General features: G+C 53.6%; 2 protein-coding genes across 9 annotated transcripts; one reads left to right on the top strand and one right to left on the bottom strand.

Moving 5' to 3' along the window:
* Window positions 1-175: 175 nt before the first annotated feature.
* Window positions 176-545, top strand: LOC122321485 (drosomycin-like). Its single transcript, XM_043211484.2, has one exon. It carries the CDS (start codon window positions 239-241, stop codon window positions 449-451), a length of 213 nt encoding a protein of 70 aa, XP_043067419.1. The 5' UTR covers window positions 176-238; the 3' UTR covers window positions 452-545.
* kst (spectrin beta chain, non-erythrocytic 5 kst) lies at window positions 543-27,317 on the bottom strand. 8 transcript variants are annotated; one of them, XM_017242752.3, is made up of 14 exons: window positions 27,073-27,317; window positions 26,219-26,321; window positions 16,118-16,311; window positions 15,889-16,056; window positions 14,525-14,641; window positions 14,075-14,467; window positions 13,677-13,864; window positions 10,491-13,604; window positions 8,817-10,427; window positions 2,870-8,756; window positions 2,478-2,805; window positions 2,292-2,420; window positions 1,550-2,158; window positions 543-1,159 (listed from the first exon to the last, which is right to left on the bottom strand). In XM_017242752.3, the coding sequence occupies exons 3-14, from the start codon at window positions 16,235-16,237 to the stop codon at window positions 897-899; spliced, it is 12,927 nt and encodes a 4,308-aa protein (XP_017098241.2). In that variant the 5' UTR covers window positions 16,238-16,311; window positions 26,219-26,321; window positions 27,073-27,317; the 3' UTR covers window positions 543-896. The 8 variants fall into 8 exon arrangements, with proteins under 8 accessions (XP_017098241.2, XP_070135992.1, XP_043067414.1 ...); XM_070279891.1 differs by having other exon boundaries at window positions 26,219-26,324; XM_043211479.2 differs by lacking the exons at window positions 26,219-26,321; window positions 27,073-27,317 and adding exons at window positions 16,395-16,524; window positions 16,603-16,744.
* Window positions 27,318-27,791: the final 474 nt, after the last annotated feature.

Raw genomic sequence — 27,791 nt, forward strand, 5'->3', positions numbered from 1 at the left:
ACATATTTTCCTCCTATCAACTGGCTGATTTGATCAAGGTGGAGTTTACTGATCTTTACTTATTTAAAATCATTCCTTATTTAAATCGCAATGCTCTCAATTTGTAAACAAACTCATTTATTTATTTGATTACCTTATCATTGTTTCAAATGCTTTTTTAAAAAACCTCACTCATATATAAGGGGTTCCAAGATGAGCAAATTTCTATTCAAATTGGAGTCTTTGAACCAAGAACAAGATGGTGCAAATCAAGTTTCTATATTTTCTGTTTGCCGTAATGGCACTGGTAGTCCTGGGGGGCAGCATGGCCCAGGCTGAATGCCTCTCCAGTAAGTACAAAGGTCCTTGCGCTGTTTGGGATATGGACCGGTGCAAACGACTCTGCAAGGAGGAAGGACGACCAAGTGGACACTGTTCTGGCAGCCTCAAGTGCTGGTGCGAAAGTTGCTAAGACATTTAATATTTGGAATTTAAATTTAAAAATAATCAAATCCATGGAGAAAATTAAAATAAAATAATAAAATATATTCAACATGCAAAGATTACGTTTCACAATATGTATAATATTTATTGTTTAAGGTTTTGTTTTATGAAAATTAAATTTAATCATACAACGAACAAACTTACAAATACATTTTATAATGCAATTAAAACATTGACTTTATATATATATAATAATCCTTTTATACTTTCGTGTTTCGGGTACCGCGTTAGCTTTTAAGTAGACACGTGTATCGTTTATTTTGAATCTTGTTTTCCAAATTGTTGGCCCTTGGCGCGTATCGGTAAAAATTAAATAATTATATAATGTGTATATGTATATAAAAAATACAAAAACAATTCGGCCTGGTTGTTGATCTGTTCTAGCGGTGGCTTCTGTTCGTCAGGTTTGGGGTTTACTGCGGCGGTACTTGGCTGGAGCGGCGCTTGTCCTTGTCCTTCTCCTTCTCCTTGTCGCCCTTGCGTCCAAATATGCGGAACATGCCGCTGCGTCGCTCCTCCTTGCTGCCCTTGCTGCTGCTGCCCTTCACCCCCGACACGGAGGATATCGACTGGGCCTCGCTCTCGCTGGAGCTCTCCGCGGAGACCCGGGAGAAGCTGATGGAGTCTGGCTGCAGGGAGACGGGTCGGTTGCTCTCGAAGCGGCTGGTGCCCCAACCTGGGATTGGACAAAATAGATTAGTAAAGTTTACAAGTGGGATCATCACCAGGCATCATGCATTGGGGAAGAGAATACACAGAGTGAGTTATTTGGGAGTGATCATGCAGGTAATATATAATCTAGGATCTAGATAGACCATGTAAGGACTTGGGAGAAGGATTATAGAGAATAGTTTGTGGAAATACTTTGCAAACTCGTCCGCAGGTAGGAGCGACGGGTTAGCTTCACCGGCTTGAAAGTGGAGGAGCCTTTTCCGAGCATGCATTCAAAGTAAAGACATAGAAAGCAAACAATATTATCCATCAACCAGAAGAGGATCTTAAGACTAACATTAGAGGAGGGATGCTATGGTACAGAGTCTTTAGGGATTAATATCATTCGTCTAACCACCGGCTCCGTTTGTTTCGAAATTGTTATTCAGATGCAGACCCATATAGCTTGGATTACTGATGGCATTGATGGTGTTCCCCGGCTCCAAGGAGCCCCCGGTTGAGGATGACTTGGTCGATGAGGTGGGCGAGCTGGTTAGATGCCACACCGTGCGACTGCTCGAGGTCACGTGGTGGGTGTGAGTGGTGGTGGTCGAAGTGGTTGTAATCTTGGTGGTGTTTCCACTTCCAGGCTTCACATTACCGTTGCCGTTGCTGCTCGCCCCACTGCTGGAGTAGTTGATGGTGCTCCTCTTGGGACTGCTGTTGCTGCTGCTGCTCCCGTTTCCGTTGTTGTTGTGCGACTCCATTTCGATGAACTTCCTGGTGGAGTCGATCCTGCCAGAGGGCACCTTCTGGTGGGAGTGTTGCTGCCTCGCCAGGTTGTTGTTGTAGTAGTCGGGCTGCTGGCTGGCCGCCGCGTTGAAGGCATTGATCCTCTGCTGGACCTGCGCCTGGTGGTGCTGCTGCTGCTGGCTCGGATGGGAATGGTGGGTGTGATGCAGATGCTGAGTCGTGTGGTGGCCACCCACCGGTGGCATCGTTGTTGGCAATGGCGGCGGATTATCTAACACGCGCGGCATCATCGAAGGACAATTTGTACAATGTGAATATGATGTGGGTACAGGGTCGGTGGAGTATGTGGTACACAGAGACAAATGGCAGGGGATGGGGGTCGTCATGGGGGGACTTCAACTCACCCGATTGTCTGGCCTCGCTGTTGCGCTTCAGCACTGCACCGTCATCCTTGCTGCCTCCGTTCTGCTGCTGGACTCCGCTCAGGCCGGCGGGCAGAGTAGCCGATTGCTGGAGGCGTCCATCGGTTAGGTCTGCAAACATGGAAGTGTGAGTCGTGCCAGGTCTCTTAAGATTAGCAGAACCCTTACCACTGCTGGAACTTTGGTGTTGGCGCAGCACCACTAGGTTCTCTTGGCTCTGGCGGTGGCTGGCCACTGGGGGCGCTCCTCTCGGCGGTATCGGTGGCTTCTGGTCGAAGCCGGAGGTGGGCGAGCTGGGGGATCCAGGCTGGGACTGGTGCTGTTGCTGCTGCTGTTGCATTTGTCGCTGCAGGAAGGCCATCTGGGGAGTGGCTGAGCCGTCCAGGAGCTGGCCGCCGCTGGAGCGACGCTGGGAGTCGGGGGAGGAGTTACGCGAGCTGACTGGCGACTCCACGCTGCTGGTTACCTTGATGTCCGGCGAACTGCTCGACTGTTGCTGCAAGATTGGGAGAGAAGAGTGTTAGAAATTGAAACTCCATGAGGGCTCCTTGTGTGGTTACCTTCATGGACTCGTCGTAGCTGAGCAGCTGTAGGTTTGGCGGCAGACTAGCGTGGAAGGATATCTTGCGGACCCAGTCGTTGAGGATGTCCAGAGACGGAGCCTCGAACAGGAACTCCGATCCGTCAGGTAGCTTTAGGCGGAAGACGTACTTCTTCTTGGTGTAGTCCTCCGCGCGCTCGCACTTGGCTCCCAGGATGTTGACCGGGGCGGTGGCCGTCTTCTGCTGCAGGAAGTCGTTCTCGTCCTTGAAGAAGCACACCAACTGGCCACAGAGCACGGTGTGGAACTGTTTCCAGGACCGCACAGGGGCCTTCTTGCCGCCCGACTGCAGTCCGTGCTTGCGCTCCAGCATGCCCTGAATCTCCACTGGCGGCAGGTCGAATCCTTCGCCTTTCTGGTTCTTTCGGAAGGACTGCGCCCGGCGCCTTGTGGTGAAGGACGGCGTGCGCTTGGCCTGCTTCGGCTGCACCTTCATGCTCTCGGCGCGCTTGACATTCGCGTCCGCGGACCCGCGACGCAGCCGATCCCCGAACATGCCGCTGGAGCTGCTCTTCTGCAGGGCGAGGCTCTCGCTGTCGTCCCCGAATGGCGGCTTCAGGTGGGTCGCCGGAGACGAGCCACCACTGGCTCCCTGGGATGGCGTGACCATGGGAGCGGAGAAGATAGGGGTCTTCTCCTGGGATGCCGCGTTCTGGCGATGCTCCTGCTGTTTCTCGGCTCGGCGTCGCTCATCCGCCAGGCGCTGGAGCTCCCTCTGCTTGATCTGCTCCAGACGCTCCTTCTCCAGGCGCTCCTTCTCCTGCCGCTTGCTTATCTTCTCCTGCTCCAGCTGCTGCCGGAAGAGCTGCTCCAGGAGCGTGATGCGCTTGATGGCTTGGAACTTCTCCTCCTGGGCGGCCACCGTCTTCTCAAAGTCCTCGTGCCGGCGCAGCAGGTCCTCCACCTGGGGAATGGAGTCCCCGAGCTTGGCGTCCTTCAGCTGTGGCTCGCGGCTGCTGATCCATTGCTCCAGGATCTCGGCGTCCTTGAGGAACAGCTGGGTGTCCAAGTTGAGTTCGTAGATCTCCCGACGCTTCTGCAGGGTGAGCTTCAGGAGCTCGTGTCGCGCCTGCAGGACCTTGATCTTGTCCTCCACCTCGTGGGCCAGGAAGTGCTTCTCCTTGATCAGCTGCTGGCCGTTGGCGGCGAACTTGGCGAAGGTCTCGTCCCTGGCTCGGATCTCCGTGTCGTGGTCCTTGGTGCTGGCCAACAGGAGCTCGGCTCCGGCCACGCTGGTGGCCAGCTCGGGGGCGGTGATCTTGGCCAGCATCTCGTTGATCCAGGCGATGAGGTCGCGGTACTCGTCGAAGTACGACTGCAGCTGCTCGGCTTGGCTGAGCTTGCTCTTCCTGGCATTGGTCTTCTCCTTCAGGTCCGTCCAGGCCTCCACCGTCTCGTCGCGCTTCACCTCGATGTGCTCCTTGGCATCCGGGTAGATCTCGCCCAGCTTGCCGGCCTCCGCGAGGACAGAGTCAACCTGTCCCTGGATGGCCACTAGCTCGGACTCGAACACCTGGTGCTTCCTGCCCAGGGCCTGGATGCTCTCCAGATCCTGTCCGTAGTCCTCGGAAATCAGGGAGGCATCCTTCTCGTTGATCAGCTGAATGGTCTCGTCCGCCACGCGGTCATACACATGGACCTGTTTGGCTCCGGCCAAGGCATCCTGGCGAGCGTGCACCAGATCCTTGAGCTCCTCCCACAGCTGCTTGGTTTCGTCGCGCTTGGACTTGATTGAGCTCCTGTAGGGGTTGTTCTCCTGGATGAGACGGTCGCCCCGCTCCAGGCAGGCTTCGACGCGCGCCTCGTTGGCGTTCAGGTTGGAGACGAAGGACTCGAAGGCCAGGATCAGCTGCTCAACGTGCTCCACATCCTCGCCGTAGTCCTCGCTGGCGGTGACCTGCATTTGGTCGCCCACCCACTCGTGCAGCTCCTCGGTCTCCCGCAGGTACTCGAACAGCTTCTTGCACTCGCCCAGGCGCAGCTCCCGCTCCTTGGCCAGGCGGAGCAGGTCCTCGTACTGCTGGCTGACCTGGCCGTTCTTCTCCCCGATGTTGGCACTGTCGAAGTGGTTCCTCTCGATGAGTCCGGTGGCCAGCTTGGCCACCTTCTCGATCGATGGCTTGAAGGCGGCGAGTTCCCGCTGGAGCACCTCCAGCTTCTTCTGGTGGCCCTGAACGGAGACCTCGTCGCGGCCGTAGTCGCTGCTGGCCAGGACGGGGCGCTTCTCCCGCATCCAGGCGTCCGCCTCGTTGGCCTCCACGTAGAACAGCTGGCTCTCCACGGCGTCCAGGAGCCGGAGGCGTCGGATGGCCGCCAGATCGCGCAGCGTCACAAGCTGCTTCTGGAGCAGCTCGGACTTGTATTGGATCTGCTCGCTGGCGAAGTGGTTGTCCCGGATCATCTGCTGCCCGCGCTGGAGGAGCGCTTGGATCAGCGGCTCCTGGGAGGTCAGCTCTGCCTCCAGGGAGTTGTGCTTCTTCTGGAGCCCCTGGACGGACAGGAGGCTGGTGCCGAGGTCCTGAGATCCCGCCACCAGCTGCTTCTCCGCCAGCCATTGCAGCTCGTCCTCGGCATCGCGCAGGAACTGCTGCAGGCTGAGGGAGTCCTCGAGGTTCTCCCGGCGAATGCCCAAGGGCTCGTGCAGGGTGTTGTACCTCTTAATGCTGGCAGTGGCCCGCTCGTGGATTTCGTGGCGCAGGAAGTGGTCCGCCTGGAAGAACTGCTCGTCCTTCTGCTTGAGCTGCTCGGCCAGCTCGCCGTGGTGGGCCACGTCCGCCTCCAGGCGCTCGTGCTTCTTCAGCAGGTTGCTGACGGCCGCCAAGTCCTTGCCGTAGTCCTCGCTGCTTAGCTGCAGCTCCACCTCGTCCATCCAGTTGTTGAACTCGTCCAGGGTGCGGCTGAAGGCCAGGGCGTCGTAGGCCTGCTGCAGCTTGTCCTTCTTGGCCTGCGAAGCACCTTTCAGCTTGAGCCAGTCTCCCTCCAGGAGCTGCACCTGCTGGGCAATCTCGTCCTTGGCAAAGTGCTCGCCCCGGATGAGCCGCTCGCCCTCGTGGATGACCGACTGGACTCGCGGGGAGTTGCTTAGCAACTCGGCATCGAAGGCGGCGTGCTTCTGGATCTTGCTCTGCAGGTTGCTCGGCTCCCTGTAGTTCTCGTCCAGGGCCACCTGGAGCTTCTGCACCAGCCAGCGGTCGATCTCGTAGAGGCTGCGCAGGAACTCCTGCAGTTGGAGCGACTGCACCAGGCGCTGCTTCCGCTCGGCGGACAGCTCGATCAGCTTCTGCTTCCTTCTCAGAATGTAGGCCAGTTTCTCGCGGATCAGGTCGGCATCCTTCGGGTCGCCTTCCAGGATGCTGTTGGCGAACTTCTGCAGGGTCTCCACATGGTCCGACTGCAGCAGCTTTTCGAACTCTTCGTGCTTCTTGAGGAGCCGCTCCACCGCCGTGTACGAGTCACCCAGGTCGTCGTTGTTCAGGAAGGCCTCCTTGTTGGCCAGCCAGATCTCCACCTGCTCCACCTGTGCCTTGAACAGCTGCAGCTGGTGGGCCTCGGTCAGGTCGCGGGCTCTCTCGCTCCAGGCCTCGTTCAGGGTCTTGTGCAGGTCCTCGAGGACGACCAGGTAGCGACGCACGTTCTCAGGCTGCTTCTGCTGCTTGGAGAGTAGGTCGCCCTGCTTCTGCAGGCCGGCGAAGGCCTCCTCGCGGCCCTCGATCTCCACCTTGCGCTCCTGGTGCAGCTCCAGCTGCGTCTCGCAGTCGTTGATGGTCGACGGGGCCTGGGCGTTGTTCATCTTCTTGACCATGTCGTTGACCCAGAGCTCCAGCTCCTTCACATCCGACACGAACTTGTGGCCCAGGTAGGCCTCGTTCAGCAGGCTCTGCCGCTTGACGGACAAGGCCTGCAGGTTGGCCCACGACTTGTGCAGCTCCTCCAGCTTGCGCTCGATGTGCTGGGCCCCGCGCTCCGGGTACTTCTTGATGAGGAAGTCGGCGGCGGTCTCGTGCTGGTCGATCTTCTGCTTCACCGCCGACATGTCCCGCTCCAGAGCCTCCTCCCTGCGGATCAGGGACTCGACGGCGGCCAGGTCTCTGCCGGTGTCCGTGGAGCTCATGGCCAGGGCCTTCTCGGCTATCCGCTCGGCCGTGTCGTCCGCATCGCGGTTGAACACATGGATCTCGTTGGCTCCGCCCAGCAGGGCACGGTAGGCGTTGAGGGCCCCCTGGAGCTGTCGCCAGTTGCGGTTGAAGTCCTGGCGCCGGGTGTCCACGCTCTGGGTGTCCGCCGGCAGCTGGGCCTGGTTGATCAGCTTGTCGGCCAGCTGGTTGATGTGCTTCACCCGCTGGTCGTCCACTCTCATGTCAGAGTCCACGTCGTCCAGCTTCCTCATCAGGGCGTTGCAGTGCTCCAGATCGCGGCCGGTGTCGCTGGCCTGCACCATCATCTCCTTGTCGCGGATCCAGGCCTCGATCTTGTCCAGCTGACTGTTGAACTCCAGGATGTCCTGGGCCTCCTCCAGGCCTCGGCCGCGCTGCTCCAGCTCGGCCAGCAGTCCCTGCCAGGCCTGGAGCACCCTTTCGATGGCCTGCTTGATCTCCGGCGATGACTCGTGCTGCTTGCTGAGGAGGATGACTCCCGTGTCCTGAATCTCCTGGATGCGGCCCTGGTTGGCGGCTACCTCGGCCTGGAAGGCCTGGTGCTTCTGCAGCTTCTTGATCTTCTCGTCCAGGTTGGCCACCTCGGCGTAGCTGGCAGCGTCGGCCTCCAGCTTCTTCTGCTTCTCGTTGATCCAGGACTCGGCCTCGGCACAGTCCCTCACGAACTTGGCGTACAACAGGGCGTCTTCCAGCTTGTAGCGCCGCACGGCGCATAGGTCCTTGACCTTCTGGCGACGGGCCAGGACGCCCTGCAGGATGGTCTGGATGTTGGCGCTGTCGTAGTGGCGCTGCTCGATCAGCTTGCGGCCGTGCTCCTGGAGCAGGGCCACCTTCTCCTCCTGCGTCTGGATGAGCCGCTCGAACTCGTCGTGCTTCCGGATCTTGTTCTGGACGTCCTCCACAGTCTGGCCGAAGTCGGAGCTGCTGAGGGCCGCCTGCTGGGAGCTGGACAGGTTGTCGATCTGCTTGGCGTCGCGCAGGAAGCAGAACAGGTCGATCTTCTGCTCCAGCATGATCTTCTTCTTGTTCCAGGCGGCGTGCAGCTTCTGGCGCTCGTCCAGCATGGCGGCGCACTTCTCCTCCACGTCGGCGGCGGCGTAGTGCCCGGTCTGGACCATGGAGTCGCTCAGCTCGTTCAGGTAGCGGAACTTGTCCTCCCTGGCCTCGATCTCTCCGTAGATAGCGTCGTGCTGGATCTTCAGGGCGGTGGCACCGATGGCGTCGCTGACGTGTTCCTCCGCCTGGAGGGCGGCGCGCAGGTTCGAAGACCAGGAGACGATGTCCCTGACGTCCGTCAGGAAGGTCTGCAGGTCAGAGCTGGCGGCCAGACGGTCTCCGCGAGCGGTGGACCGCTCCTTGAGGTCGTTCCAGGCAGCCACCACCTTGTCCTGCTGCTGGGCTATGGCCGCGGCGTTGGAAGGATACTTGGCCTGCAGGCGCACAGAGTCCTCAACGAGCACCTGGAGTTGGGCCTCCAGGGCGACCAGATCGTTCTCGAAGCCCTCGTGCTTTCGCAGCAGGGCCAGGGCAGAGTTGAGATCCCTGCCCAGTTCGTTGGACAGCGCGGCGTCCTTGTCCTGGATGCGGAAGAGGGCCTCAGCCACGTCGCGGTGGAAACGATGGATCTCGCCGGCGGCGTGGAGCTTCTGCTCGCGCTGGTTGAGCAGCTGCAGTAGGTTCTCCCAGGATGTCCTGAAAAAGGATTACTCTTTTTTTAGTAATTGGCCCAAGAATCCCACCCTAACCACTCACCTCAGTTGCTCCTGGCGCTTCTCCACCTCGTTGGCGTAGGGACTCTCGGAATCAATCAGCTTCTTAGCAAGGAGCTCGCACTGGTCCACCCGATCGGCACCCACCTCTACGCGATGCTTGAGGTCGTCGAACTTGTTCTGCAGGAGCTGCAGATGCTCAAAGTCCTGGCCGTAGTCCTCGGAGGAGGCGGCCTGCTCCTGCTCGCGGATCCACTGCTCCACCTCGTCGGACTCCAGGAAGTATTCGTGCTTGTACAGGCTCTCCATGAGGCGCACCTGGCGCTGGGAGGCGAGCTTGTGCAGGGACTTGAGCATCTTCTCGATCAGCTGCTGCTTGGCGGCCAGGACCTTGCTGTCCGGATGCCCGGCAGCCACCATAGAGGCGCAGCTGTGGCCCATTTCGGTGACGATGCCCGAGTAGGTGTCCAACTCCAGCTCGATGGTCTTGTGCTTGGTGAGCAGCTTGGCCGCCGAGTCGCGGTCCCGGCCGTACTCCGTGGACCGCAGGGCGTTGTTGCGCTCACCCAGCCAGGACTCGATCTCGCCGGCATCGAACAGGTACTGCTGGGCCTTCAAAGACATGTCCAGCTTGCGCGATCGCTCCGCGCAGTGGCCCTCCAGGTCGTGCCAGGCCTGCTCGAGCTGCTGGCACAACTCCTGCACGCGGTCCTTCTCAGGGTGCTGCTGGCCGATCAGGGTCTGGCCGGCTTGGAGGGCCTTGCTGATCATCGGCTGGTGGCCCTTGATCTCCGCCTCCAGCTTCTTGTGCTTTTTGTGCAGGGACTGCGCCTGGTGCAGGTTCTGGCCGAGCTCGTTAGACTTGGCGGCCGGCAGGTGGTCGTTGATCCACTGGAACTCTGCATCCAGTTCGAACACAAACTTGTGGTAGTTGAGGCTCTCCTCCAGCTTGGCCCGGCGGCGCTGGGTGGGATCCCGCAGGTCCTTGAAGCGCTGCTGCAGCTCCTTGGTGCCGGCCTCGATGTTCTGGGCGTTGAAGTGCCCCTCGTGGGCCATATCATCTCCCGTGGACACCAGCTCGGCGACCTTCTGGTCCCAGATGGTGATCTCCGACTCGAGGATCTGCTGCTTGTTGATCAGATCCTTGCAGCTGCGCAGGTCGTTGCCCACGTCGCCGCTTCGCAGGGCCGAGTCCAGCTCATCCACCTTCTTCTTGGCGTCCTCCAGGGCGCGGTTGTGCTCCCGCTGCGAGGAGGCCTGCTCCAGCTTGCGGCCCTTGTCCTCCGACAGGGTGAGCAACTCCTTCCAGCGCTTGTTCAGATCGGCCACTCGGGCCTCCACCTCGGGCACCCGGTTGCCGGCCTGGACCAGGGCCTGTCCGTCCTTGGTCACGTTCCTCAGTTGACCCTCGTTGGCGCGGAGCTCGCGCTCGAAGGCCTGGTGCTTCTGGAGCTTGCGGGGCAGGTTGCTCAGGTCGCGGTAGTTCTCGTCGCCGGCGATCCTGGTCTTGTCCTGCAGCCACACCTTGAGGTCGTCCGCCTCAGCGGCGAACTTCTGGAAGTCCTTGGAAGCTTGCAGAAGGCGCTTGCGCTCAAAGGCGCGGTCTCGGACGGCCTTGCGCTTGCCCAGCACTTGGTTGCGCCGATCACCGATGCTGGAGGGGATTGGAATGGGTTAGAAGCCGGGAAACTCCCTTTTGAGGCATGGGAATACTTACTACTTGGAATCATAGTGATCATTGGCAATAAGCTTGTCGGCGTTGTCCGAGAATCCCTTGAGGATCTTGTCCTGGGCCATCAGGCTCTTCTCAAAGTCCAGGTGCCGCTTGAGGATGGCCTCCACCTCGTCCAGGGAGGAGCCCAGGTTGTTGTACTCGAGGAAGGCCTCGTGGCTCTTGGTGGTGGCGTCGATCTTGTCCGCCTCCCGGTTGAACATCTGCAGGCCGACGCACTGCAGCAGCCACTTCTGCTTCTCGGCCCAGCCCCGGTGGATGGCATCCTGTTCGGCCTTAAGGCGATCGATCAGCGCCACGGTTTCCGCCATGTGGGGCTTGCCGTCGGAGAGCTGCTTGCCCAGCTGGATGATCTCCAGGAACTCGTTGTCGTGGGCCCGGATGTCGTCGCCCAGGTCGTTGTGCTTCTTCAGGAGGTTGTTGGCCGTCTCCACGTCGCGGGCAGACTCGTCGGCGTTCAGCTGGTCCTTGACAGAGTCGATCCAGGCGAGGAGGGTCTTTGCGCTGTTGTTGAAGATCTGCTGGCCCACCTCGCTCTCGATGCGGTTGCGGAGGTCGTTGCCGCGCTGCTGCACCTGCTGCCACATGTCCTGGACCTCCTTCTGGCGGCCATTAACGTTGTCCCGCTCCGCGGGATAGGCGTTCTTGACGGAGTTGCCGAGGTAGGTCACCCTGTTCACCTTGTCCTCGACGGGGGCCAGCTCGCGCTCCAGGTTTTGGTGGCGGCGCTGGAGGGCCTGCACCGTCCGCAGGTCGGGGGTGATCACCGCCGTGTCCAGCTGGAGCATCTTCTCGCTCATCCAGACCTTGGCCTCGTCGCAGGTGCGGTTGAAGAGCTCCACGCTGGAGGCCCCTTCCAGGGACTTTTCGCGCTGGGCCTTGGCGTTGTTGAGGCGCTGCCAGATCTGGTGGATCTGGCGCTGGCGGGCTATGATCTTGTCCAGCTGGGAGTGCCCCTGGCGGCGGAAGGTGTCCACGGCGCCGTCGATCTCCTCGACGCGCTTCGAGGCGGCGGAGAGGTCCGTGATAAACTTCTCGAACTTGCGCTTGGCGTTATCCACGCCCTCGCCGTCGTCCGACTTGATCATGCGCTCCTTCTCCTTCATCCACTTCTCGAAGTCGTCGCACTCGCGGTAGAAGCCGAACAGGTGGATGGAGTCCTCCAGCAGGGCGTGCCGCTTCTGGGCCATCTCCTGCAGCTCGTCGTAGGTGGCGTTGATCCTCTGCTGGCGCTTCTCCACGCTGTCGGCGTTCTCGTTGATGCTCTGGCTGGAGGTCCTGCGCTGCACCAGTGGCTTGGGCGCGGTGCTGACCGGCTTGATCCTCTTTACCGGCACCACCTGGCGCACCAGGATGGTCTTCTTCACCTTCTGCAGGGACTTGACCTTCTCCGCCTTGGGAACGATGCAGGCTACCGGGCGGGGCTCGATCTCCCGCACATAGTTGGCGGGCACGAAGCCCTCCACGCCGTTCTCCTTGCGGACGCACCACCAGTCGTCGTTGGTCTTGGACTTGAGCAGCATCACCTCGCCCTTGTCCATCTTCATGCCCTGGCCCTCGAAGGGGAAGAGGGAGCGCACGTGGGGCAGCAGCTTGGTCTCGGTGACCTTCTTGTGCTCCAGCTTCTCCACCCACTCGTCCTCCCACACCTCCTTGGGCACCAGCCTTGTCTCGTTCACCCACTCCTCCTGCTCCACCTCGGGCAGTTCCGGCTCGACGGCCGACAGCTCCAGCGTGCAGATGCCCGCCTTGATCAGCTTGTCCGCCTGCTGGTTCAGGTTGAGGATGTCTCCGGAGTAGGCGTTCAGCTCGCCCTGCAGGTCGCGGTGTCGCTGGAGCAGGGCCTGGGCCGAGGGCTCGTCGCTGCCGTAGTCCTTGGAGTTGACCAGGGCCATCTTCTCGTTCAGCCAGGACTCGGCCTCGTTGGCGTCCGTGTAGAACTGATAGGCTTCGGCGGCGTCTTCCAGCTGCCGGCGTCTGACCTCCACGAGCGCCTCCAGGGCCTGCCAGTGCTCCGCCAGCGAGTCGATCCGGCTCTGGATCTCCGAGGAGCGCGGGTGCTGCTCGCCGATCAGCCGCTTGCCGGCCTCCGACATCTGGCCGGACTTGGGCTTCCTCGACTTGATCTCGTCCTCGAGGGCCTTGTGCTTCTGCTGCAGTGACAGCACCGCGCGCAGGTCCTTGGCCGTGATGCCCGTCTTGCAGATGCGCTGCTTGTCCACCAGCCAGGACTCCTCGTTGTCGTAGTCCTCCATGAAGTGGTGGAAGTTGCGCGCCTCCTCCAGACGCGCTCTCCGGGCGGCAGAGCGTCGCAGCAGTTCAGAGTAGGCCTCCTCCAGCTCGGAGAGGCGCTGGGCCAGCAGGGCGGCGTCCTTGTGCTCGGAGTTCTTGTAGGGTAAAGCCTGGCGGTTGAAGCGCTTCAGAGTCTCGCCGTAGGTGTTGACCTGCAGCTCCTGCAGGGAGTGGGCCTGCAGCAGCTCCTCCACGCCCAGCAGATGGGGGCCCACGTCCTCGGAGGCGAACTGCTGCTGCAGCTCGCGCACGGACTCCGTGGTGCCGGCAATCTCGCGCAGCAGGTTCATCAGGTTGCTCATCTGGGAGAGGTTGAGGCGCTGGTTCTCGAGCAGCTCCAGCAACTGGCGCCACTTGGCCATCACCTCCTGCTCGCGGCGGCGCACTCGCTCCTTGCCGTGGTAGTTCTCCCTGTCGAGCTCCTCGGCCATGGCGGTCAGGTCGTTGAAGCGCTCCACGCGCGCCAGGATGTCCGCCGAGATGGCCTCGTGCTTCTTCAACGTGGCGTCCACTTGGCGCAGGTAGCGCGGGTCGGACAGCACCTGGATCATCTCCTTGAGGTAGCCCTCGCGCAGCACGGACTTCTTCTCGAACTTGTAGTTCAGCTGCTCGAGCTTCTCCTGGCGCAGCAGTTCCTCGCGCAGTGCCACCTCGCGGTGGTGCTCGGCGTACTCCAGGATCTGCCAGGCCTTCTCGATGTCGTTGACGAGCTGGCCGTCCTGCGGGTTGTATGGCGGCTGGTTCAGAGCTTTCAGCAGAGTGTTGACCGTGAAGTACAGGGCCTCGATCTCGCTGCGCTCCTTGTACCTGAAAGGGGAGAATGATGTAAATTCTGGTCTAGAACTTCCGGTTGGGAGCTCGCTCCCCCTCCCTACTCACTTGGGCGGCTTCTCAATGGTGCGGTACTCCTTGAAGGCGAGCAGTTCCCGTTGGATGCCCTCCAGCGAGTTGGGCAGATCGCGCTGCTCCAGCTCGAGCGTCTTCTGGCGGATCCAGCTCAGCAGGTTTGTGGTCAGGCGCTCGTACTGCATCTTCTTGCGATCGGCGTCCATCAGCTGGCCCACGATCTAGGAGACATTAATGATGCGGATCAGTGGTGGCCCAACAACTTTCGAGGCCTAGGCCCCCAACCCATATCCGAACCCGACTCGGCGGAGGCCAATCCATTGTGAAGTAGAGCGTTAACTGTGGGACACCGTTACGCTGCAGCGATTCGAGTCGGATTCGGATTCGGCATCGGAATGGGAATGCTGGTCCCGTCCAGAGACAGTACTTACATTCGCAATGCGCTTGCCACTCTTCTGCTCGTTCTTCATGCGCGCAAAGGTGTGGTAGTAGGAGGCCACGTAGGTCAAGATCGACTTCTCGTCGGGGCGGGCCGAGTCAACGTCCTCGGCGTCGAGCAGACTGGGTATGCCCAGCTCGTTGGCGGCCGTGTCGAAGGCATGGTTCAGGTTGTCCAGGTTCGAGTTCTTCGAGTTGACGATGGTGCTGTACTCGAAGAGGTCCGGCCGGTGGGAGTGGATCAGGGCATTGAAGCCCAAACCCGAGCGCCACGAGTTGGTAAAGTCCGTGATGTTGACGCCCGGATACCCATGGGTCTTCCGCTGGCACCACAGCAGGAGCGCATCTTTGGCGGAACGCTTTTCACTGGATTCGTTCTCCTCATCCTAGGAGAGGGATTAGGATTAGTCCTCGGTCTTTCCCTAAGGAAACCACCCACTTACCACATCGATTTCGATTTCCTGGATCTGAAAGCGCAGAATGATGGTCCAAATGAGACCCAAGATGAGTCGGGGGTTGCCGTCCACAATGTCCTCGGCACCAATGGACTCCAAGCGTACCTGTCAGCCCAAAAGCAGAAGAGAAAGAGGCCCAGTTGCATTAGTCTCCTGTTTTCTTTCCACTTCCAGTGGGGCAAGTGGATCTCGTGGAGGGGGTAAGCAGATATCGGGTTACCGGCAGCTCACTCCCGTGAGATCTACGAACTGGGTCTTCAGCCAGTCACGCAGTATCAGGTAGAGGTGCTTGACCTGCGAGGTCATTTGCATTATAGGTCAGGGCGCGGACAGGTAAGGGGCATATATTACGGCCAGATACCGATCTAAATCGGATTATCATAGAGGGGTTTTGATTTATGTGGCTTGAAAATATGGTAATAGGGAATAACTGGCCAATAAAATGGCCTATTTGTAGGCTAGAATTGGATCTGAACAGCTTAGGTTAATTGGGAATAGGGGGTGTTTACGGATTACAACTTTGGGAAGGTCAAAGGGGGCGTTCCTCTAATCATAGATGGCCTCTAAAGACCCTAATCATTGACTTTAGTGATTTTGATGTGAAAATATTCCAGTAGTCTCTCGTTCTGGGAAGCCATCATCTATTGAATGGAAGTCGTGCTCCCCGGCACGCCTCACTGGCTCTCCCCCAAGCCCTGTCTCTCGGCTGGGCTTCTTTCCAGCCCGAAAACCAATTAAAAGGCACTCCATACCCATGTCACACGCCGGGGAGAAAGAAAGAGACTAGCCCAAGCCCAAGCCCAAGCCCCAGCCCAAAGCCCAAATAAAACGCCAAATGAATTGGTTACAAAGTAAAGAGCCACTTTCACTGCTCGGTTGGGGAAACAAAAGCGAATTAGCCGGGCCACTGCGACAAAAATTGGTGCAGTTTAGTGGGGCTTTGGCTTCTAATGGGATTAGGAGGCGCAGAAGGAGAAGATACCCACATCGGCGAGGAAACTATGTCGCACGCTAGGCTTCCAGCCACTCGGAGCAATTACGGGGCGGCGGCGGCGAAGAAAGTGGCGAGTGCCACGCGAAGAAATGCATTAGAAAGTATGCAAATATTTAAAGACAGGCAGGCAGGCTTGCTGGCTGGGTAATTAAATATATAGGCAGTTGGTAGAGCCATGTCGCCTCCTGCCTCTCCAAAGCCTGGCTCATGAGCCACACAAAGCACGCAACGGCCACGCGCAGCTGCGCAGGCGCGACTTGCACTTTCTACAAATGCGTAGAGCTCTCTTCCCCACTCTCCACACTCCACACTCCACTCTCTCTCTCCACTTGCCACTCCTCTGGGAACTGCCTCTCACCTTGGTGTGCAAGAATGCCAGACTCTTGTTGACATTTTCGATTTTGTGGACGCGCATGCGTCCGCTGTTCGGCTTGCCCAGTTTCTCCGACGAGATGATCTCCAGCAGCTTGAGCAGCTTGATGCCGTCGGCCAGGTCTGTGAATAGGTCTTCGACCTCCATTTTGGCCTACAAAAATGTGTGAGATGCAGTATGAGATGCAGCATTACTTTGGAGGAGGAGATCTCACCTTGATCAGAAACGAATTCATCCATTTCGTGAAGGTCTTCTTCTGGATGTGCAGCCGCTCCTCCTGGAGCGTCTTGATGCGCTCGTTCTCGAACTTGATGATGCCGTCCCGCTGGGTCATGCTGGCGGAGTTGCGATTCGAGGGCGTCTGGGTCGTCTGCAGGTTGGAGTAGCCTCCCGGCTCATACTGTGATGCTATTCGGTGGAGCGGGAATGAAACAAAATAAATCTCGGATTAGAAGACATACAACTGCAGCAAGAATCGTTTAGTTTAGTACACATATGAGCTTGGCAACAGGCCAAAATCAATAGTGGGGGAATGGTGAGTCTACAGATAGAGAAAGCCAACCCGTGACGTCCGAGGGGTATTGATTGCGAGATAACAGGTTATCGCCAGCATAATTGCTTCTAAAAAAAAAACAGAAAACATCACAGCGATTGGTGGGTAAAGTTAGAGGCGCATTCCATGGCACTGGCTCGTAATACCTAATTTTAAACCATGGTATCAGCAGAGGCAGATTACCAGGTCGAATTCGGAATCGGAGAACCTTCAATTTAGACACTTCATCAAAAGGTATGTCGTTGGTGACTGGACAAGATAAGCCCAGGCGATGGATCTTAATGACAAAGGCTAGTTGGTCTTCCAGAGAGGTCTTCCAGAGGTCTGGGTTTATTAATTTCAGACCATTTAAAGCGCTATACCCCCTTGGCATAGTATCAACAACAATCCAGCCTTGGACGTGCTTATCAGCAGAGAGTCGAAATTACTTCATAGCGCCGGAAAAAGGTTCACATTTTTGTTGAATTTTTTCCCTTTTTTTTTATCAACAGCTCCGGTTGCGTAACTCTGACCGGAGAATGTGCCAAAAACTAACCAAAGATACTTGACTCACTCCCCAAATATGTATATGGCTTATCTGGCTGGCATTACCCCGAAAACGAAAGGGGAGTTCCACCCCAACTACCAGATAAGAGAGAGTCACTTTCACCCAAGGCCATAGAACCTACCCAGCGACTGGCGCTCGAAGGATATGTATCTCCGGTACTCGTTCCGGGTGAAGTTGGAGCGCAACAGGCTATTGTACTCCATGGTGTGGCCGAACTCCGAGTCCACTATACCATCTACTACTAGGTTTCTAGGATCGTTTTTCGAATAGTTTCGTTTGCTTCTTTCGGAGCTAGTTGCGTTCTCAGTCCGCGCCGATCGGTCACTGGAGGGGCGGCCAGGTGAAGTCCACCAATCCGTTAAAAGTGGGGGAAAGCTTCCACCCCGGTTCTGGCTTTATTTATCAGATGAGTTAAAAGCCAAATTCTTGAAGGTGGCTGTGGTGAGTTGCTTTTATCGTGACCACCGGAGTGGGGGATCTGTCAGATCTCCGAATCGACCCCGAGGCTAATCTAATCGGCCGATAAATCCCGCATTCCGGGGACATATGTTTTCAGGCCGATAAAGGGTGGAGTATTAATAGGTGGTTCCCCCCTGATGTCACTCTCCTAATAGGCCGTTTGTGGGGTGCTCTCTGAGGTCACCTGGAAGGCATTCTTGCCGCCAATCGGCAAACACAGCACTTGGCTTCGGCAAATAGCAAAAATCAATTAAAAAGAGGTGAAAACCAAACAATAAAAACACTGGAGCACCGTCGCGACAATAAACTTTACCATACACCTCCGCGATAACGACTGCCCTTATCAGCGAGCTGCGAAACGCCGGTCTCCAAAGACGGCATAACTTTAGGCTTGGCCGGGAAACTCGTCCCTTTCCGCGGAAGTGGGACCCAGCTGCCTCGGGCCATAAAACTATTTTCGGTGCGAGTGACAAGGGGAGGTTTCCGAGCATCCTGTTTACTGAAATAAACACTCAGCCCTCCCGAACCTCCGCCCCAGCCGGAGGATGTGGCAGAGCACATGCGCAGCAGCTGGCGGCAGGAGCTCTCGAGTGGCGTGTTTGTTTCTATTTTTAAACGGCCAGGCTTCTCTAATCTCCAGAGGGAGAGCTCTCCCTTAGAAGATCTAGATCTCAGATCTGCTAACGAACCAGAGCCAGAGTCGTGTCAACATTTGCATAAATCGATATCGTTTTGTATTTTTGATTTTTATGGGAATTATGCAAAGTATGGAAGATCGTTTGATATCTGAACCCTAATGCTACTTAAAAGTGTATTAAGAGGACCCTTTTGCGCAAAACTGCCATTAAGATAGCATCCCAAAGCTAGCCATTTAATTGCCTTTCCGTGAGTGATGGAATCTATCTGATAACTCCCCAATTCCAGTGTCTCTAGCTTCCAAAACAGCAAAAATAATGAGACCTCTGGCTGGCCAACTTTGTTGTCAAAAATCTGTGCATAAAATTACCTCATCAGCTCCAGCTCCGCGGCTGGAAATTAAAATTCCGATTCGGCTTTCAAATGAGCTTCACTCATGAGAGATGGCAGAATACAAATGGAAAGACCTAACTCGGGGCAGTGTTATAAATTCTTTTGTTTGTGCCTCGCATGCCAAGCAATTTTAAATAAAAATCTGAAAACAAACAATTTTGAAAAAAAAAAGAGAAAACTGAGAAACAAAAGCCACAAACTGGAAGAACTTTAAGAGCTATAACTAGTCTACTACTCATACTCCATACTCCTTTGAGAAGACCCTGCCAGAGTCTATCTCTTTAAAAATTATTGCCAAACATTTGGGCCGATTATTGTCTCATAACCGATTCGATTCGAAAAGGCAGAAGACGTATTACTTCACTCATATTTTAGCTTGTCTTCATGGCTTTTATGGCTCTGGGCCTGCCTGTTGAAATCGAAATTGTTTATTGTGCTTCACTGGTTGCTATTAAAAAGCTAGCACTTCAAAAAATAGTAGAGTTACTATTAATAAACTATATAATTAAATAAAAGGCCTAAATGGTAGCAAGGCCCAAGGCTCTCAACCATCTCCTTCCTGTAAGAATTAATTCTTCAAATATTTCTTTAAAAAAACCCCCTTTTTTCAGTGTAACTCCATACGTGTTGGTCTCTATGATGTGCCCCAAAAGCTATTTGCGAAAATTAGTCAATGCCTTCGAGTCCCCCACTCCACAGCCCCCTCTCATAGCTCCCCTCGGCCATTGGCTTTATTATTTTTTGGCATTCGGTTACGCCCCCCGAGGCACTACACCCGCAACTATGTTGTTTCCGATGACATCACCCCTTCCAGCACGCCGCAGAGCTGGGCTCAGAATTCGGGCTCTGCGCATGCGCGCCTCTGGCCAGCCCCAGCCAGCTACCGAATTGGATGTTTTTGGTCTTTTCTTCCCCAAATCCCCAAATCCCATTTATGTTTCTGGCGGCTTTGTTTATGCAAATGCCCGAATAGATTATTTGGGGCGCCGCTCCAGCGGTCAGGGCTTTGTGGTACTGAACCGCATTTTCAATCCAACGGTTCAGCTTTTCCCGAGGCTGGGAAAACACTGTCCCCCAAACGGCAATCAAGTCCAAATAGCCGGGCGATGACATCACTTTTTGGCGAGGGGGTCTTTCATCTCCCAACGGGTGGGATCTGCAGAGACTCCTCCACTGGATTTCTCCGAATCTCTGATAGAAATCAATTAAAAGTGAAATTTGCTGGCAGGGCGTTGCTTTTAATCGATTCGAGACCCACTCGGAAGATCCATTAATTTCCAAGCTAAGGAGGAAGGCACGCTTTTGAGACCTTGGGGGGGAACTAGGCCCATTAGATTCGAGATGGTTACTGTGACTAACTCTATGGATTACCTCTGAGAGGTCACTCCGCTAAAGAGGCTTTCACTTCCCAATTCTAGAAAAGAAAGCCAGCGCTGTTGTTCTATCAACTGTTTGCTTTTTTTCTGGTTTCTGATTAATTGGTGATCTCTGCCCACTTCCTACTCGAACCGCCGAAAAAATGACTTAATCGCGCCGAGTGATTTGCATATGGGGGAGCCTCGATCGCGGCCCCAACACGTGTGAGCCCCAAATGGGGGTCTTACGCAGAAAATGAATCATTTCGCCTAAAGTATCACCCAACAGTCGCGGCACAAACACCAACCACTCATGGCCGGGCCAAATATTTACACAATAATCCAGCACTCCGCGGCTTTGAAGATATATCCGCCGCGTTTCACAGGAAGTTCCCCCCCCAAAACCCAAAGTTATCAAGCTCGGTTCGGTTGGAGTGGTTCATTGGGGTAAGGTCGCTCCTATCAGCCAGAAAGCCCTTAGTTTTAATTGAAATGTTCCAGGCGGCAATCGAGCGATCGATGACAAGTCGCAGAACAATTCAATTTCATTTTTTTTTTTGGAAGAAACCATATTTCACAGAAACAACTAATCATAACTCGTATCTTAGACATCTATTTGGGAGAGACTCTAATTGAAATTGGAATCATGTGAGGGCCCCAGCAGCAGCCCCTTGAATTTTTAATTGGCTAAGCCTGGGACCCGAGAGTCGGGCCATAAAAATATAAATTTGTAACATTATGGAATGGAAAGCTATCCCCGCCAGATAGCCTTGTGGCCCATCGGGAGATATGGATTTTAAATGAACTTCAAACGATTTTAATGCTTTTTTTACGAGACACGAACTGTGATATGGCCTGGAGGGGGTTTGTTATTTCAAACTGCATTCCTTCTTGGGCTTCGAAGAGCACGTTGCGCAAACCCCATCGAAAACCAAGTCAAGTCTACAATTACACGACGAACTTTCCGCTTCAAGTTCGATGACGTCCCTCGAAATATTCTCAGCAAACATTTTATGCATTATTTATTGGTGTGGAGTGCTCTCGAGATAAAAATAGCCAATGAGTGACTGGGAGCCCGATCCCTTACCTGGCCAAGTAACCCACAAAGTAGCAACTACCCTGTGTCCCAGTAAGCCGATCTTCCCGATAAGACTCGTCCAAATTCCTAGCTATTTTCAGCTCCCATCCATCAGCTACAGAACCCGTTTCTGCTCGGAGGCTTCTTATGCAAATTCCCCGATGGGACTCTGATGAAGACTTTGGCTTTATAATCATTGGAATAAATATGGAATCTTCCCTCTAGAGGGGAAAGGGGAGTCCAAATAAAGATCACAAGACTTGACGCCACAGTGCTAACAGAACCACAAGCCCCAAAGAAGAACAAACTCTGGAAGAAACGCCGCTATTCAGCTCCACGTATGTGGCTAACAGCTCGTCGATTGTCTGATGTCAGCGTTTAAGTAAATATTTTGTCATTTAAGCGTGTAATTTTATTTTCAGACTCTCTCTCTCGGGTAGGGGGGGAGAACTCGAACTCGAACTCTGTACTTGTACTTGTACTTGTGGAGACAGAATCCAAAAAGTGTTATATAAGCGGGTCTCAAGGCTGGGCCGCCAAGCATGCAAATGTAAGACATTCTGTAAGCAGCCCAGTCACGACAAAAGCCGCTCCATCATCGACTCTCAGCCGAGTTCCCAGCTAATTAATAAAACCAGACATGGCCATATTCCTACTCGTCTAAATACAGTTGAATCTACTAGAGATTATTACTACTAGATATTCATATAGTGATCTATAGGTGGAGGCTAGACTGGGTGACTCACTCTCCGCGCTCTGACATCATGGGCCATTTCGATCGATTCCTGCATTTTTCAGAGTGCATACAATCATGGTCTTTATCGCGCTTGGGTGGCTGATAACCGGCTATCTGCCACCTTATAGATAGTCCCGCCCGGGGGCACTAAATTTCAGCAAACGTGGAGCTTAGAAAGCCATAAATTGCAGGCCAGGAACAGGCCAGCTCTTTCTCCAGAGGCCCATTAGCTGGCCACTCAAGGCATTTCATTTGTGTCATCGTCGTCATTACCGTCATCATGGCAGTGCCTGGGATTTGGGCTAAGACCGACGGCTCTAAGCGATCGCTTAGCCGGGCCAGTCCAAGCCAAAGAACTGGAACGCTCAGTGCTGGTATCTGTAGCATGAATATTGAAGCAGCAACCTCAAAAAAGAAAACAATTTACAAAGTACGCCAAGGAATGCCAAAGCTTCCAGCAAGGTAAGCCCCAGAGCGTCTTGTACTCGAAGTAGTCCCCTTGGCAGAGGGTCTACACTGTGAGAAATAGTCTCAAGGGCTATAGAGCTTGGGGTTTTAGGTTTTTATTAATAAGTTATTTAATTTTAAGAGAAAGATACTCTTACTACCAAATACTGTCTTTCAGGCTTTCACTTTCATGAATTTCTTTAATTTTCAATTGAAATTCAAGAGACTTGGCCACTTATACATACAACTCCTTTCGAAAAATAAATATATTTTAATTCTGTATGTCTATATACCCCTTTTTCTTAGTGTATTACCCCCCTTTCTTCAGCTGAGCTGCGGCCGCTTAAATATTCGGCATTTGTGCTTCGGTTTGGGCCCAGTTACGGTCTCTGGTTCTGGCTCTGATTCCGAATCCGATCGATGTACGCACCGAGGTATGCAAACAAGAAGCCCCCTTCCCCCCAGGAGGAGGAGGGGCGGTGGCAGGGCTGCAAAAGCAAGAAAGAAGATTCGAAATCAATGCCCCACACAGCTCACATGGGGCATGACCATCAACACCTTCTGGTCTGAGGTTCCGGGCCCGGCCAGCCCAAGCAGGCCAAAACAAAGCCAGCGGTGCTTTTATGGCTTCATCTTCCAGCGGCCCGGTTCTGCCGGCCATCTCTCTGTGGGAAAGGTGGCACCGCCTCGTCATCCACTGGAAGAGGTGGCAGTCCATGTACCCTTCCGCAGAAGCAGGGTATCTCCTCCGAAAACAAAGAAAAAACGTAATTGCGGAAAAGAGTACGAATTCTACAGCCAGCCAACGGAAACCGAGTGCGCGAAAAATGTAATTAATTGCCACACGGCCCTCCACAGTGCGGTTCGCAACTGTAAAGCCACTAGCTACCAGCTACCAGCTAGTAGGGGAAGAGATGTTATCGTTCCAGAAACCACAGAACCGGATGGGGGGATTTTTGAGAAATGAAATAAATGTAATTGGGCCAAGCTTGGAGCTTAAAAGTAAAGATATTAGAGCATCCACCAGCCATGTACTCCCGGGAGGCACTGCCCCTGAGAAGCCCAACATCTCGCTGGCCTGTTTGTTGATCTTTTAATAAGCTAAATATTTTGATTGGAGCCGAGGCCCGATCCCCTACGCCAATCGTCGCAACATTGTTGGAGGGAAGTGCCCCCCACTCGCCCCCATCCCGGCTGATTGGCAAATTGCTCGGAACTGAGACCCCACTCAAGGCCAACTATAATGCCTTTGTCTTTGCTGATAAGATTCGCCGATTCGGCTACTGGTTTGGGGCTATAGTATTTGTCTAACCGGAATCCCAACTGCTTCCGCTGCTAGTCTGGTGGATGTATTCGGTCTGCGCCAAACTCCTGACTCTATTAGCCAAATTCCATGCCACGAAAAGCGAAAACCAAAAAAATGGGGCTCAGATGCCAACAACCTGCTGGAGAGCCACTCTTTGGCGAGAAATTTCACCCGGCCAGTAAGGCCATTAAGGCCCGAGCCAGTTTCAAGGTTGGCTCTGATCGGGGGTGTCCGAATACTAAGCTTGTTTTAAGCTTTAAAGCTAAGTACGCATCTTGCCCTTTGACCTTTGGCTTAGAGCCAATCTCCCAGCTCTGAACTGAAATTCCGCCAAGCCCCGAGAGACCGATACCGAGACCGATCTCAGACAGTTCCCAGCTCTGTGTGGGCAGACTTCCTGCGTTATTTATTGTCGAGCGGGGCTGGCCCTCTTGTGATAAGCCTGGTCTCGGTCTGGGCCAGTTATTTTTTGGCCAACAGCTCTGGCTTACAAGCCAAACAATCCAAAAAAAAAAAAAAAGAAAGCAACTGCAAGCCGAGAGGAAACCAGTTCCAGAGCGGGTTTGCTGGCAGCCTTGAATGTGCATTTTTTGGCTTTTGGCGCGCGATCAGGAAAATGTTCAGAGACTAGTCGAGCTTCGAGCTCCAAGCTGGCCAGGTTTTCCCAAGCAAGTGAAATGAGCGGGGAGGGGGGGAACGGGTCTCTAGCGGTTTTCTAATTACTTTCCAAGCTATTTGCATGCCTGACACACTTGGTAGGCCAATTGGAACCCGTCTGTGGAGGAACTGGCTTCTGCAGGGGAACCCTTGCTCCACTTAACTAATCTTCGAATAAATCATTCAAACTGATCGTGTCCGGTGGAAGCCAATGATTCTCTTATCAATTTCGCCAGTGACATGTTTTTTCGCATTCGCAACGATGTGGACTTCCAACCACCGATAAGCCCCAAATGGGTTAAGTAATACCCTCAGTGCATTTGACATTGTCAACCGAGGAGGAGATCAGAGGGGATCTGATTGAAAACGAAGTACTAAGTCCATGCCCTGGAGTTCAGCAAGTCAATTGCCACCAACTGGAGCGGGCTTTTAAATTAATTCATTAATTAAGCGCTAATTGCAGCTCCCCCTCCAGTCAGTTCCCTTTGATTTCCACTCGAAAATGATGAAAGAACTCGATCCTCCAGCCTCTAAAGTAGCCTCCACTCGCCTCCAAAAGTTGTTCTAAATTCGGCTCGTGGCTGTGATTGATGGGCATCGGAATAAAGCCGTGATTGATTGGCTCTCTGGGCCGATTGTGAATGGGATTATGCATAGTTTACATTATGGACTTGGCCGGAGAAAGGCAAGGGGGCATGGATCTGTAGACTGTAGACTAGAGACTGGAGACCGAAGTGGAAATAAACACAAAGTACAGCGCACAAATTGCGCAAAAAGCCAAGAACGCCATGCCAGCAGCGGCTATAATGTTCACACTGAAAAGTATTACTTTATTTATCTTAACTACTAACTAGTATTATTAACAAACTGCCTGGAGGTATAGATCTTGAAAGCTGCTTCCTCTACTCCTCAGAATCCTCTTAAATCTATAAGAAAAAATCATAATTTTAATTTTGATTTATTTATTTTCTTTGAGTGTACCACAAGAACTCCAATGCGAATACAGCGGTGGCCAGCTGCAGTGCAGACGTCGACTTCTAATTGCCTTGAAAGGGAGCACCAGCTCCAGCACCAGCCGCAGATACAGATACATGTGCATTTGTATCTTGCAGTTCGGAGTTTTGTATTTTGTGTTTTGAGTGTGGGGGGAATTCTTTTTCAAAAAGACAGAAAAAAAACAAAAACAACAAATAATTCAAAAACGGACCAACTGGGTCTCTCTTCAAATAGGAATTGTATTTCGCTGATAGTTTTAGAGCCACTGCTGCAGTTGCACTTTTTTCTGAAAAAGGCTTTCTAGAGGGCGTATTAACATTAAATATTAGAGATATTAGATAGAATACCTAGTAAGAGATCCTCGAGTGTTGAGGCTGCTGCCCTGGGGGGCGTTGGCACCTCCCATCGTGGTCTCCTTTCTCTCGCCGCCTTGGCCTTGTTGGCCTCTCCGGCTGACCCGTTAACTGTAATTGAATTTAAACGGCAATTGTCTTGCGAGTGCAGTGATTTGCAAACTGTAAACTGCAATCTCAAGCAGCGGCTCTCAAACTGCAGCTTAACGGTGTTGCTGCTGCTGGTAACATGCTAATGAGCGAGCGGGAAGGCGGGAGGGCAGAGCGAGATGGAAACTGCCCAGGCGGAATGCGGTTTAAAAATAAACCAAGCTGATGGTGGCAGGGGCGCTGGCGGGGGGCCAAGCGAAGCCAAAACGTGCTTTGGCTAAGACCCTACTTAGCCTAGTTTACGACCGACGGCGGGCCAGGCTCAGAGACACCTGTGCGCACGGGAAAGGGCAGAGGCATCCCCCCTGCCTAGGGCATAGACGTGTTAGCCAGGCTCCACTGTACCAGCACGTATGACAGGCTGGCTGGCCACTTTACGACCAGTTTGCACGCAAGAACACCCATCCAAGACCCACCCGGTGGATGATGATGAGCAGAGCTGATCGGGAATGCCCTTTACAGTTTGGCTGGAAACTCCGATTATGCAACACCTTGCCCGGTCGGGTTTATTGGCTTATAAACTGGACCATCGAACCATAAAACATTCACTACCAACAACAACAACAATAACAATAATAATAATAATAGTAATAGTGCTGTTTACGATCTTGTCCACAGACCATTGAGATGGCTAGGAGATGGGTCTTACCTGTAACAGCCTCGTAGTATCCCAAATCCAGCGTGGATGATTATGTTATTATCTTGGCGGTCACAAAAGGATCCTCTTCCTGCGCGTCCCTCTCTCTCTCCGACTACTTGAAAGTGATTCAAAAAATTTATTAAAATCATAAGATTCCCGTATTTATTTTTCTTCAATTTTCACTTTACGATCTTTTCTCTTCCGCTCCTCCTCCTCTCCTTCGCTCCTCCGCCTCTCCGCCGCGAGAGTAGAACCAGAGTGGGAAGGAGGATGCAGAAGACGCGTAAGCCACGAAGATGGATAAAAAAAAAATGAGAAAGAGGCCAGCAGGAGGAGGAGGCCCACAAGAGGGAGGAGTAGGGGGGGAGGAGAAAAACCGGAAAGTTGTTATTGTTGCTCTGCCATAAGCGGCGTTCTTGGCTCGTCGCTGTTGTTGTTGTTGTTGTTGTCTCGACCCGAAAACAAAGTGTTAAGCCAGAAGAGATCTCCGTCTTGGCATCTCGGGAAGACTATGAGGTTCTTTCTTAGGCTTTCGGTTAGTGGATTTTCGGTGGGATTCTGTTTTAATTTATGCCAACGGATTTTTGTCACTTGTTGCTGCTGCTTTTGACCTTAATAACAAAATTCCAATGCACACACACACACACATACACTCGTACACACACAGGCTGCGCAAAAACCAGCTTTGTAGGTTTTTTTTTTTTGGTTTCTTTTTTTTTTTTTGGGGCAGTGTAATTAGAAGTAGCCGCGCTCTAAACAACAATACTAGTGGCAGCCTTTTCTAATTAGCTCAACTGCAACAACAACGACAACGACAGCGAGCGGCAGGAGAGCGGCTTAAAGAGCAAGCGGTTGCTGATTACGTTTCACTTAATGGCTCAGTGGCGGCCTTTTATTTTTTTGCACGGCACAGGTAGATTCTTTACGATTTTTTACGTTTAACCGTCCGCGCGTACGACTTTCCCTGCCTCTTTGCTGCGATTTGTACTTGGCTTTAAGCACAATCGCTCTCTAGCGCATTTTTCAAAATTCAAAATTTTAGCTTGTTTTTCGTTTAACCGCCGCCGATTTCAACCGTCCGCTCGTTCGACACGTTCTTCTTCTATGGTTAAACACATCTCGATCTCTAGAGGTGGGCAAAAAGATAAATCGGTGTAGAAATCATTTTATCGATATAAGATATCGATATTTTTTTTAAATAAAAAGTTTAAAAAAGAGCTTTGAAAAGAGATGTTTTCATGTTAAAAATTTAACAGAGGAAAAAAAATTAACATAAGATTTGGGCGGGCAAATTTGAATTGTCAAACCAAAATATGAAGAGCAAACAAATAAATTTGCTAAATAAAATGAATCAATATCATTTCAGTAAGAATCAAATCAGTATTGGCGAAGATGTACCCTTCGCATCGGCCTTCCATGGGACTTTCCCCATTTTCGAAGGGGATGGCCCAGAAAATTGGACAAAAAATCGAAAAAATAATTTGCATCTAGATTTTGATGCAGATTGGTAGAAAATCGATCCACAAACCATTTAAGATACTCCTCTCAAGAATCGGATCAGAATTGCCAAAGATATGGCCTT

This window comes from Drosophila bipectinata, chromosome 3L (assembly GCF_030179905.1).
Source record: "Drosophila bipectinata strain 14024-0381.07 chromosome 3L, DbipHiC1v2, whole genome shotgun sequence".
NCBI classification, from domain to species: domain Eukaryota; kingdom Metazoa; phylum Arthropoda; class Insecta; order Diptera; family Drosophilidae; genus Drosophila; species Drosophila bipectinata.

Bases quoted from the DNA above. Each gene is read 5' to 3' on its own strand.
- LOC122321485 (XM_043211484.2), top strand. From the start codon at position 239: ATGGTGCAAATCAAGTTTCTATATTTTCTGTTTGCCGTAATGGCACTG.
- kst (XM_017242749.3), bottom strand. From the start codon at position 17,206: ATGGAGTACAATAGCCTGTTGCGCTCCAACTTCACCCGGAACGAGTAC. The intron at 16,057-16,117 runs GTGAGATCTCCT...ACATTTTTGTAG, and splicing joins TGAATTCGTTTCTGATCAAG to GCCAAAATGGAGGTCGAAGA. The intron at 13,605-13,676 runs GTGAGTAGGGAG...CTCCCCTTTCAG, and splicing joins ACCATTGAGAAGCCGCCCAA to GTACAAGGAGCGCAGCGAGA.